This window comes from Lactuca serriola, chromosome 8, assembly GCF_051521515.1.
Source record: "Lactuca serriola cultivar US96UC23 chromosome 8, Lser_US96UC23_V15, whole genome shotgun sequence".
Lineage (NCBI taxonomy): Eukaryota > Viridiplantae > Streptophyta > Magnoliopsida > Asterales > Asteraceae > Lactuca > Lactuca serriola.
Genome location: NC_136415.1, coordinates 29010317 through 29023633, shown reverse-complemented (window position 1 = coordinate 29023633; position 13317 = coordinate 29010317). Strand labels below are relative to the sequence as shown.

Genomic DNA, 13317 nt, shown 5'->3' with positions numbered 1-13317 from the left:
TAAATCCATTTTTTTAACAAATAATCCTATATCATTTCCAACATTCATACATGAGTCAATATTTGCGGTCTGTTCACCATCCAAAAGCTGAAGCCTTTTCACATGTCCCAAGAAAAATCCCTAAACTATCTTGGTCAATAGTAAACAATAGCAATGACTGTGGTATTTTTACTATGCATCACATGGAGACGTTCATGGGTGGAAACATTAGAGATTTCAAAATTGGATTCAAGTCAGAGTCGATTGCACAAGACAACCAATTATCTAGACTATGGGTCATATATCTTTGCAAAATAATAAATTCTGACTACAACCTGCTAAAGGATTCAATCCTTCATCACGTAGCAGATTTCCAAAAGCTGACTGCATCTAACCGAATACAACTACTGAAGGATGTTGCAACCAGGATACACGACAGGCTGACTGAATTTGGTTAAAGAATGCTTTGTTTAAAAGTCTTTTTATTAGCCTTCAGGGAAGAATACTATGTTATTTACTTTTACTCTATTATGTAGATGGCTCAATGCAGCTAACCTGTCACTATTTTGCTTTTTGATTATGTACTTCCCTTTTGTCTTCATATTATATGAAAATGTGTTTTCTAAATCCTACATGACTGTCTCTTGTGGTTATTGTTAATCGAAACCGATAAGTTATACCTTTTATAGATGGCTTTTATATTACATACCCAAGTTGTTTCGACATGTTACTTGAAACTGATATCTTAATGTTTTAGACTTTGACATCACAGGATACACGTGTGGTATGAATTTATACAATTTTATTTAATTAATAACAACCCCACTTAATTTTGTAATAAACCATCATAAATGATGTGCATACCCAACTAATACATCACCACACATGTACCATGCATAGCCTTTTCCTTTTTTATTTCACTCCACTAAACCATTCATAGCTCTAACATTCTCTAAAATCACATACCCAAACAAAACAAACCTTACAAGCATCAAACCATATCATCATACATGATAGACGTACATAATCAACACACCCATCACCATCTAAGTAAATATCGTGGCTGTATACAATCGACACAAACATCACCAGCATCATACTATCTCTAATACATTGCACCAAAAAATTATCCGATAAAAAAATAAATCAAAAAACAAAACAAAATTACGTTATTCAATTTAAAAAAAACCCAAACGAAGATGTGCAAACATAAGTCAATAAATTATTAATGATAAACAAAAACATTAGTAAACTACACTTAATCTAACTACAATTGGATTTTTCACGCGCAATTCTTACTTTGCAAGTCCTCCAATTATGATTCACATATAAGTTGCATCCTCTGCACTTTCGTGAACCACTTTTTGAAGATGAAGATGCCCTCTCTGCTGCACTAACCATCCGTTTCTTAGTCCCACTCCCTTTATTATGTATCAATGGTGGGTCATTAACTTCAATGTGTTCTGGAATACTAACCCCAAATAGCCTAAACACAGCTTCATCACTTTCATCCAATGCAATAGTATTAATCAGATCTTGCTCAAACACCCGCCTCATCGTATGTGTTGTCTTCACAAAAGCTTCTAATTTTTCCTTATCAGTCTGAAGACGCTCCAGATAGTACTCCTTGTTACTATATACTTCAGTTAATGTTAGGCATGTCAAACCAAAAAATAAAGGGTACAAATAACTCCTTAAACACTACTGCTATGCACTAATAATGTAGTACAAGGTAAGTAGGGTCGATCCACAGAGACACGGGACAAGTGTTTATACCTTTTTGCGTAAGGTACAAAAATGGTCACAGAATGGGGGGAATTTATAAGCAATGATTTAAACTATAGAATAAAGCAATAAGTAAATGATTGATTTAATGAAGTAGATTCAAGATTTGTAAGGACTCTAACTCCATATAATACAAATTAGCAATGTGATTCCAAGGATGAAATTATATTTGTTCAATTCTATCTAAATTGGTACATGGAAATGCTAACAAGATCTAGCACCTCCCATTCACCACATTAATTAACCAAAATAAGCTCTTTGATTAATCCTAACCTTACCAATCTAATCTAAACAAGCTCTTAGAATTAGGTTGAAAGATTGCATTAAACTTTATGTGAATGTTCCCAACAACACTCAATACTCCTCAAAAGCTCGGGCGCATAAAAATGTGTGAATAAGATTTACATTAAATTCATTCAATAGAAATCAGTTTAGTGCTTGTTACCTAGTCCAATTTACAAAACAATTACGGATTTTGCAATTAGATAACTTGAATGATCTAACCCTAATTCAAATGGTCAATAAGAATCACAATTAGAATCAAACATTCGATTGAAACAAAATCAAATTCACTAGATAGAAAATTGAAAGAAAACATCAAGTCATATGATTGAAATCACAACTAGAAGTCAAGACATAAAGTTGGAGAATCTAGGGTTCTAGCCACTCATGACTAGAACAAGATCACCAATCTAGAAAATGAAATTAAAGTTCTTACAAAATGAAATCAAATGTTCCTAAGTGTTAGTCAAATTCAAAATCCTCAAGAAATTCGCCTTCTCCACTCCAAAAGTCAACCCCCCTAAGTAAAAAGTCGGTTCCCTCCGTCAAGAATGGTGAAAAACTACTTTAAAACCCACGTTTACGTTTACACGGCCCGCGTAAATTAACACTGTCATTTACACGGCCCGCGTAAATTAACACTGTCATTTAAATGGCCCGCGTAAACGCAAAAATATACTGCACAGAAATCTACGTTTACACGGCCCGCGTAAACGCAATGCTTGCATTTATACGGCTGTGTAAATCTCTGTAAAGCCAAAATCTTCATTTCTTTGATATCTTGCTCCTCGGTGCTCCGCAAGTCCTGAAATTTTGTTTGCAACTTTTATTTACCTCCTCCAACAATATCCTACCTCCAAAAGTCCCTGAAATATCACAAAAGTATTTGAATGAAATTGCCTCATGAAAAATCCCTAAAAACATGCAAAATGCATGAGTTTAAGCCTATATGCAATGTACTTTTATGAAATAAAGCTACAAAATGGGTACATGAAATGCACCTAACAAATCTCCCCAAGCTTAAACCTTTCTTGTCCTCAAGAAATAACAAGAAAATTTAAACCGGAGAAAATAAAATAAAAGAGAAGAAAAGAAAATCAAAGGTAAACTTTTTTTTTTGAAACTTGATGCAAGAAATCAAAACAAACATGAAAAAATATATCCAACCCAATTAACCCTGTTTTGTACCATAGTTGAGAATATACCTGTCGTGCCTTGAGTCAACTTGACTTTAGTCTCAAAATATTATATAACAATAGAAATAAGACCTTAGCCACTCCCTAATACAACTCAACAGAATCAAAGATCACAACAATTATTCCCTTTCAATATCATCAAGTCAATTCTTGGAACAAATTATGGTCTTACTCTCGTGAAATTATATGTGACAAAATGTGCTCAACCATCTTTGTTTCCTAAAATATAACAATGTTCGATTCCAGCTATTTGTTGGTCAACAACAATTTTTTCTGAAAAATCTTTTCTAAAAATTCCCTAATATTTATCCAGATTGGTTACAAACTTCAAACCACTTACACCAGTCAAAGTAATTAACATTCGGTCCAATGTCATAAGTTAAAATCCAAGTCCAAGGGAATTTTGACAACCAAGTATTTTTCCTAAACACAATATTCAATTAAACTATAAACACAATTATATACAAACTTCTTAATTTTATATATATATATATATATATATATATATATATATATATATATATATATATATATACACAAATAAAGCTCATGGCTTTTTTTGAAATCCGTGTAACGAGCTTCCAACCAACACATCCAAATCAAATGACCTTAGTGTGCTAGATTTAAAGAGATCCCTCGGGTTTACTTGCCCGAACCTCAAAGGCCACAAATTAGCTTTATTTGCTATTATTAAATTCATGACTTTCTATGGAACCCATGTAACGAATTTTCAACTCAATCAGTCCCAAACAACTTAGCTTTAGGCGATTAGGTGTAAAACACCCCTCAGAGTTTACTTGTTCAAATCCCAAAGGTCACAGATTAACTTAATAATAGTTTTTTTATTTTTTTATTTTTTTATTATTTATTTATTTACTTTTTTTATAAGTAACACATATACAAATAACTAAGTTAACACATAACACTCTTATTAATTTATTTATTTATTTGACCAATTTCTTTATATTTTTGTCCTTGACTTTTCTATTGTGGGACATCTCACGGTCTATTACCGTGAGGACTTCTAAGACATTTTTCAAGGGACTAAAGGTTAACATGCAAAGACCTGTAAGTATAGTTGAAAGATATGTCCCCAAACAAGGTATATAAAAGGGAATGAGTAGAAATGACTTTTAAGAGCGCAGGAAGGCGGGACATTGAGATTTTGCATTCTTTTTATGAACTTTTGAATTTGGCATTTTAAGTTCAATTGAGCATTTACTACTCATAAGACCAGTCATATGTCCCAAAGAATCGACTCGTACCTGCTGTTATGCTCCAGTGTTGACAATCTTCTCATTTTCTGTTTTTGCACAAGTAGCTTCGGGAGATGTGCTCGTGTGTAATTAACTTACTTTCAAATTTTCAATAAAAAGAGCAGGTTAAATTTCAAGGCACACAACTCACTTACCATCTCAACTGTTTTGAGAAGATTTGATTGCTTGGAAATGGATCGATTTTTTTTTATAAGATCATGTAATGCAAAAATTTAGATTTGGATTTTGAAAATTCTTCTAAAAATGACAAACAAAAAATATAAATGAAAAGAAAAATAATGCAATGCAATATGTACAAAATTACATGCAACATACATGCAACGGGATAATGCATGGATGGATGCCCCTCCCCAAGCTTAAAATATAGCATCGTCCTCGATGCTTGGAGAGAGGCATAGCCGGCCTATTGAGAGTCGGATGGTGGAGGATGGTAGCTGGGTTGGGAATGGGTCCAAAATAGTCACAGATGCATACCAATTGAATTTTTAAGCAAAATATGAACGACTAAAGATATGGAAAGAATTTACCAAATCGTTCTTGGAGCCTTGCAATTATGGTGAGAATCTCCTCTTCATCCTCCCTAAGCTATCCGTGAAGTATTTTTGGAGCCGGAGATTCATTTTCTAGGCATAAAAAATAAGTTTAAAACCATTTAGGACATTAAAAAAAATTTAAATTTACCAAAGACTAAAAAGTTTTAAAAGAAAGGAAACAAATAACCCCGGGTTGCCTCCCGGTTAGCTGCCCTTGTTTTAAGTTGTTGGCTCGACTTGGCCCATGAATGTGCTTTGTTCTAAGTAGGTGGGCCTTTACAACACATTAATCTTCTCGCCACTTCCTTCTATTAAAAACTTATCTTCTACCTGACTTTTTTATTTTCTTTTTTTTAAAGCACCTGCTCACAAAATGCTTGGCATAAACAATTAGTAACACCGTGTCCCCGGCAACGGCGCCAATTTGTTAGGCGTGTCAAACCAAAAAATAAAGGGTACAAATGACTCCTTAAACACTACTGCTATGCACTAATAATGCAGTACAAGGTAAGTAGGGTCGATCCACAGAGACACGGGACAAGTGTTTATACCTTTTTGCGTAAGGTACAAAAATGGTCACAGAATGGGGGAATTTATAAGCAATGATTTAAACTATAGAATAAAGCAATAAGTAAATGATTGATTTAATGAAGTAGATTCAAGATTTGTAAGGACTCCAACTCCATGCAATACAAATTAGCAATGTGATTCCAAGGATGAAATGATATTTGTTCAATTCTATCTAAATTGGTACATGGAAATGCTAACAAGATCTAGAACCTCCCATTCACCACATTGATTAACCAAAATAAGCTCTTTGATTAATCTTAACCTTACCAATATAATCTAAACAAGCTCTTATAATTAGGTTGAAAGATTGCATTAAACTTTATGTGAATGTTCCCAACAACACTCAATACTCCTCAAAAGCTCGGGCGCATAAGAATGTGTGAATAAGATTTACATTAAATTAATTCAATAGAAATCAGTTTAGTGCTTGTTACCTAGTCCAATTTACAAAACAATTACGAATTTTGCAATTAGGTAACTTGAATGATCTAACCCTAATTCAAATGGCCAATAAGAATCACAATTAGAATCAAACATTCGATTGAAACAAAATCAAATTCACTAGATAGAAAATTGAAAGAAAACATCAAGTCATATGATTGAAATCACAACTAGAAGTCAAGACATAAAGTTGGAGAATCTAGGGTTCTAGCCACTCATGACTAGAACAAGATCACAAATCTAGAAAATGAAATTAAAGTTCTTACAAAATGAAATCAAATGTTCCCAAGTGTTAATCAACTTCAAAATCCTCAAGAAATTCGCCTTTTCCACTCCAAAAGTTGACCCCCCTAAGTAAAAAGTCGGTTCCCCCCTTTAAGAATGGTGAAAAACTGCTTTAAAACCCACGTTTATGTTTACACGGCCCGTGTAAATTAACGCTATCATTTACACAACCCGCATAAACGCAAAAATATACTGCACAGAAATCTACGTTTACACGGCTCGCGTAAACGCAAGGCTTGCATTTACACGGCCGTGTAAATCTCTGTAAAGCCAAAATCTTCATTTCTTTGATATCTTCTTCCTCGGTGCTCCGCAAGTCCTGAAATTTTGTCTGAAACTTTTATTTACCTCCTCCAACAATATCCTACCTCCAAAAGTCCCTGAAATATCACAAAAGTATTTGAATGAAATTGCCTCATGAAAAATCCCGAAAAACATGCAAAATGCATGAGTTTAAGCCTATATGCAATGTACTTTTATGAAATAAAGCTACAAAATGGGTACATGAAATGCACCTAACAGTTAACAATTTAAAAGTTTCATCTTCCATTTCAGCAAGCCCATTCTTACTAACCAACAAATGGCTAGAAATAATATCCCTTCTCCACCTCCGCAAAATATATTGCTCCGGTATCTCCTCAATGTGATTATTCTTCAGAACTGCAAACATATGTCGACACAAAATACCCATTCTCTTGAAGAGTTTGCATGTACATTTTACTTCCTTTTCTGGCAACTTCAGTTCCACCTACATCAAAATTTTAATACATACTTTAGACACATTTTTTTAACTTTTAGTTGAATTTTAGAAACTAACCTTACACTTTGTCTTCATTTTTCTTTTTTTGTCCAAATGTGTAATCATTAATACCTGCCACCCATTAACATTTTCTATACTATCAATTGAACAATTCCATGCTCCTTTGTATATCTCCTTTCGAATTTCAGCAAAAACTGTATTTGTATACACTTTTGCTGCATGTTGCTCTAATCTTGTGCCCATCCCAAATTTATGCCTGGTTCTCTTAGTTTCATTATCAAGACGACGTTGTGTGTTACATTGTTTTCCAATCGCCGTGTCATAGTTCACCATGAAATACAAAAGGAAATTCCCATGATGCAAGTGCTTATTAAAAAATGAACTCGCACTTTCAGACCTGGAAGTTGTTTTCATCAGTCCATGCATTGGCATGTCCTTAAAATAAGCGGGTATCCATGAAGTCCGCCTACGATACATGTCTTTAAACCATCGTTTATCTTGCAGATTGTGATCCTTCATCAATGACTTTCACACTGTTTCAAACTCAATGGGATCCATATATATATATATATATATATATATATATATATATATATATATATATATATATATATATATTCCATACTAGTTTATTGAAGCGTTTTCTGAAATCTGTGTTTTCCAAAACATCCCCACTAACCTGATACACAACCATTTTAAACTTTAAATTACAAATATATTTTTACATATAAATGTATATTCATCAACAAAATTCATATCTCATTACATATTCATCATATGTAATTCAATTACCCATACAACATACCTTTGTCTGTAGTTTTTTCGTTATATGCCATAAGCATAGTCTATGCTTGGTGTTCGGGAATACAACCTCAACTGCCTGCAGAATCGCTAGATCCCGGTCTGTTAACAGCAATGTTGGTTCTTTTCCATGCACTTTTAAAAAAGCTTCAAGCAACCAACAATAAGACTATATTTTCTCATTACTAAGTTGGCCAACACCAACAGCTACATATCTTTTGTGATTATCAATAGTTGTAAAAGGGACAAATGCCATTCCATACCTAAATAATAATATTTGTCATTATTAATGAAATCGTACAAACATATTAATCCAAAATAACACGCAACATAACACTTAATTATTTGTTCGAAAGGTAGCGTCAAAAGATATCATATCTCCAAACTCCTTGTAGAATACCTTATATGTTTCATCAGCCCAGAACATAGCATTTAACACGCTATCGACACATTTATACTCAAAGGAATAATCTGGATAATATGTTTTCCTCTCATTCATTTTATTCACTACCAATTGCACATCCTTTTTGCCTATAATGTTACCCAATTTTTTCCTAAAATCTTTGTAATCACTCTCTTCGGGACCAACACACTCATATCCACCTTTTAACGTAGCACGAAGTTTATGCGCCTTTGTTGCACCCACATTTGTTGTTGTGGCGCGTATAATAAACTCCTTGTCTACATAATTTAATTTTCTAGCTTTTTTTGAATGTTTGCACTCTTCTGTGGTATAAACAGGGTGGTTGTGCAGCTCTTGAAACTCTCTAATTTGAAACTCATTTGTTCCAATACTAACACGTTCAAACTTTATCAATGCTTTACAATCCGTTACAATAAAGTTTGAATTCCTATGTTTCCTTCCACCATTATTTGTATCCATTGTATCCAGGCTTCTATCTGGTATTTTCCCACCGCGATTGCAAACAACATACGTTATCTTCATTATTGATTTGTCATGCCGAAACCTTGTAGTTGTGTTCAACCGAACATCAAACCCAACATGTTCTGCATATTTTCTATACATATTGATTGCATGTGTTAGTATTCGAATGTAACCTGCTCATTAGGCATAAATTCTTTCGCGACACTAGGTTTCCACAGCTTATTAGATCCACCAGGTGAATATAAAATGCTAGTGTTGACACTTTCATTTTCATCAGATCTCGTACCTGATCCAAACAGTTCCAATTAAATTATATTTATATAGATAATAATTTTTGTAAACATTAACTAGATTTCATTACCGTCACAATCATCAAGACTTTGACCTGATTCATTGTCACTCTCATTTTCATCATATGTATCTTCGTAGCCACCTTCACTTTCTTGTGTAGAGTTATCTGTTCCACCACAACAAATATATCCAATATTGATTTTATAACAATACCATTTTGTTATATTATTTATTAAACAATAACAACCACTGTTGAATATAATTACCGTTATATAAACAAACTAGGTTATAACCCGTGAATACCACAGATGAAAAATTTTAAAAAAAAAATTAATTAAATTATAACTTAAATATTGAATAATCCTATTAAAATTTAGTAAGTAATAAATAATTAAATATATATTTTTTTGTTTCATAATGATATACAATGATTGGTTAAAATTATGAAAGCATAGTGGTTTTATTAAATCGGAAATTGTATTTATAGATATCTTAGAAAATTATCATTTTATAAAATAGAATATAGATTTAAATAAAACGAAAACAAAAATTGATATAATTAATAAAGTTGTACAAAGATGTTTGAAAGGAGAAAAGACATTTATTTACGGAAGCCTAACTTGTTATTCGACTTATTCACCAATTAAAAAATGCAAAATAATAATAATAATAATAATAATAATAATAATAATAATAATAATAATTGGTTATTGATTTATTTATTCGAGATAGTAAAATAAAAAATAAAAGGAATTAAAAGCTTATTACCTCAAGGCCCATAGGCGCAATGAATTAGAACATAAAAGAAAAGTGTGTTGTGTGTGTCATGTGTTTCATATACGATCAGAAGAAAGACAAAGAGGAAGGGGAGCCACAGTCGGTCTCCTTATTGGCGAAGATGGTTGCAAAGTAAATGGGCGAAAATCCTTTTCCCTCCTCTTCACGGGGGATTCATGGAGGACTGAAACTAAGAAAAAGAAGCGAGAGCAGTGGTGAGGGTGGTCGACGGGAGTGTTACAGTCGGCCAGCAGAGCCGCCGGTGGTCTAGGTGGAGCTGGTGGTGGTCAGACTCCTTTATTGTCAACCTTAAACATATTTCTGTCATAATTTCAATATTGAAAGGTAATATCGAAACCCTAGAATTGATAATTTTTATTAGGACCCTTAAATTATTTATAAAGAAAGGAACTGGTCATTGAAGGTTAGGCTACCCATTATTAGAAGCTTAATTTCAGAAAAAGATTATGAAGTTGTTGTTTGAGATATATGGAACTTCACATCCTATTTCTCTAAATTGTTCAGCTAATGTACATTGAAATTGTTGTTGGAATCTCGAGATATATAATCTTATAGTTCTCATTATGTATTTGATCTAAGATCCATGATGCCTAAGTAGTGAAAGACTTGTTTTGGTTATTATAGACATAAAAGTCATTATTTATACAAAAGTTTGTCATATTTTTGTTATAAGTGATAAAAGTCATTATTCATGTATACACACCTAAAAATGCAGAGCAAGTCAAAGTTAAATGTAGCATGGTCCGAACTACTTTTATGTGTTAAAAGACATCCATCTTTAGCGATCTTGCAAGATACACTGTCAATTCAACATCTATGAAGAACAAAGCTTTCTGAAAAGGCAACAACATCAAGCTTTTGTTTTTGAATCTATTTAACAACTGTTATTAATCCCTGAAAATACATTTATATATTTGTAATCATTTTTTGTTAAATTTTAATTAGGCTGTGGATAAGAACGAAGGAAGATTAGGGTTGATAGTTCCATTGAAGTTGGGATGAATAACAGTTAAACAAAGAAAAATTAAAGAATTAAAGAATTACATGTTGGTTTCTATAATGCATGCAAAGTTAGGTGTTGTTAGCAATTGTTGAGAAAGTTGAAAAGTACATTGCTATTATAGACCTAACAATGTGTTCATGCTTCAATATATTAATCTTTTTATGTTTTGTTTATGATACAGAATATGGACAAAATAGAGAATGCCAACTGTCCGGTTGTAGTCATACATGTAAGTCAATTTTCTATTTTGTTGTAATGTTGATTACACCGAATACAATTTTAACAGAAAGTTTAAGTTTTTCAACTAAAAAGTATATTAAAAGAGTTTTTAAAAAAAAATTGTTACAATAGAAAAGTATGATTTATGAAATCACAATTACACCAATTATGCTAAAAGAAATACAATAAACTGGCATTAGTTCTTTAAAGGAAAAATAAGACAAATATGCCCTTTGTGTATAAGTTATGAAAAACAATAAAAAAAATGCTAAAAAAATAAAATAAAAACAGATACCAGATTCTGTTGCATGGTATCTCCTTTACACAGAACCGATAACATACAAAAAGAATGCAGAATGATATATGAAACTCAAATCCTCAAAAAAAAAAAAAAAATTAAACGAATGAGGACAAGAAAAAGAAATAAAGTACAAAGGTTTTTGTATATGAACATTTCTGTCAATTATGATAAAAAAAATGCAAAAAAACTGTGGTTATTTGTTTGTGAGAAAAAAAGACAATTATGCCCTTTTCTTTATAAATTATGAAAAAACAAAATCAAATGATTAAAAAATGCAAGTATAGATGATCATTTGTCAAATTTTATAGAAATTACAAATGCAAAAGGATATTTGATGGTATGCAAAAAATCTGACATTGTTTGTTTAAGGAAAATAAGGACAAATATGCCAATTTCTTCATAATCTAAAAAAAACAAAAACAAAGGATAAAAAATAGAAACTGATACCATACTTCTGTTACATGGTATCTCCTTCTGACAAAACATATACCATACAACACGAAAGTATGATGATATATGAAACGCAATTCCTCTAAATAAGTAAGAGCTGAGAAGAAAAATCATAATAAAAGGAAAAGAAAAAAAATAAAAAAATAAGTTTTTATAGATCACAAAAACATAAATCACTAAAAAAATATTTGTTGTAGACTAAGCAGATAGAGATGTATCTTCGACAGTTTGCAGAGACAAAAAAGAATTCTGGAATGACATGTTCAAAATGCCAACGAAGAAGTAAAGAAGATAATAATATGGAATCGATATTTGTAAGGTGGAGGATTATGATTAGCTGATTTTAAGGGATTACATATCTCTATTAAAGTTTTAAATTTTTGTTTACATATATAATACCTAATTTGAATGCAGGTAATTGGATATTAAAACTAAATTGCTTAAATTTAGGAGATGATTTAATGAAAATTGAAGAATTGCATGAGCGGGAAAATCAGTCCAAAAGTATCTCCAGGATTGACACGTGGCATAGAGATGGTGTAGGAGGGTGCCATGTGGCGGTGTAAAGAGGCTTTTATTAGGATTAGATTTAGCCATTCCATGACATAAAAAAGCTGTTTTGCCTAATAAATAGTTGCCAACATTAATGATTGTTTCAACATATATTCTTCAATGATTTCAATACAACTATGAATAAACAACAATTGACTTCAAATCAAATAAATTGTAAACTGAAACAATAACATTTATAGATACCCCAGTTCTATCACAACTACATTAAATCAGTTGTGATTACAAACATATTCAAATATGTTTCAACGTAAACCCACATAATTCCATAAACAACAATTGTATTCAATGATGATTGAAACAATAACATTTATAGATACCCCAGTTATATCACAAGTACATAAAATCATTTGTGATTACAAACCTATTCAAAACTGTTTCACTGTAAAACCACATAATACCTTATATTAAGCAATGATTCACATATAACCAAGACTATGCAACCTAATGGAATAAAAAGTCTAAATTTGAAATAAACAAAACTGTTTTGCCTAATAAAAAGTTGCAAACATTATTGATTGTCACCTCGCATATTATTCAATGATTGCAATACAACTACAAATAGACACCAACTAAATTCAAATCAAATCAATTGTATTCAATTATGAAAGAAACAACAACATTTATATATACCCCAGTTCTATCACAACTACATTAAATCATTTGCGATTACAAACCTATTCAAATATGTTTCAACGTAAAACTAAATTATTCCATAAATTAAGCAATGATTCACATATAACCAAGATTATACAACTTAATGGAATAACAAGTCTATATTATAATCATCAATGAATAAGGGTATAAGTGTTTATCAACCTATTCAGATATGAATCAACACAAAACCACAGACTTTGGAAAAAATAAATATATATATTTGTCACAAGTTA

The 13317-nt window shown here is 31.7% G+C and overlaps 1 protein-coding gene across 1 annotated transcript; it reads right to left on the bottom strand.

The window, feature by feature from the left end:
* Positions 1-1242: 1242 nt before the first annotated feature.
* On the bottom strand, positions 1243-8936 carry LOC145066751 (protein FAR1-RELATED SEQUENCE 1-like). Its single transcript, XM_079014025.1, has 6 exons — positions 8310-8936; positions 7734-7787; positions 7220-7621; positions 6869-7096; positions 1756-1817; positions 1243-1612 (listed from the first exon to the last, which is right to left on the bottom strand). The coding sequence occupies exons 1-6, from the start codon at positions 8934-8936 to the stop codon at positions 1243-1245; spliced, it is 1743 nt and encodes a 580-aa protein (XP_078870151.1).
* Between the last annotated feature and the right edge of the window lie 4381 nt (positions 8937-13317).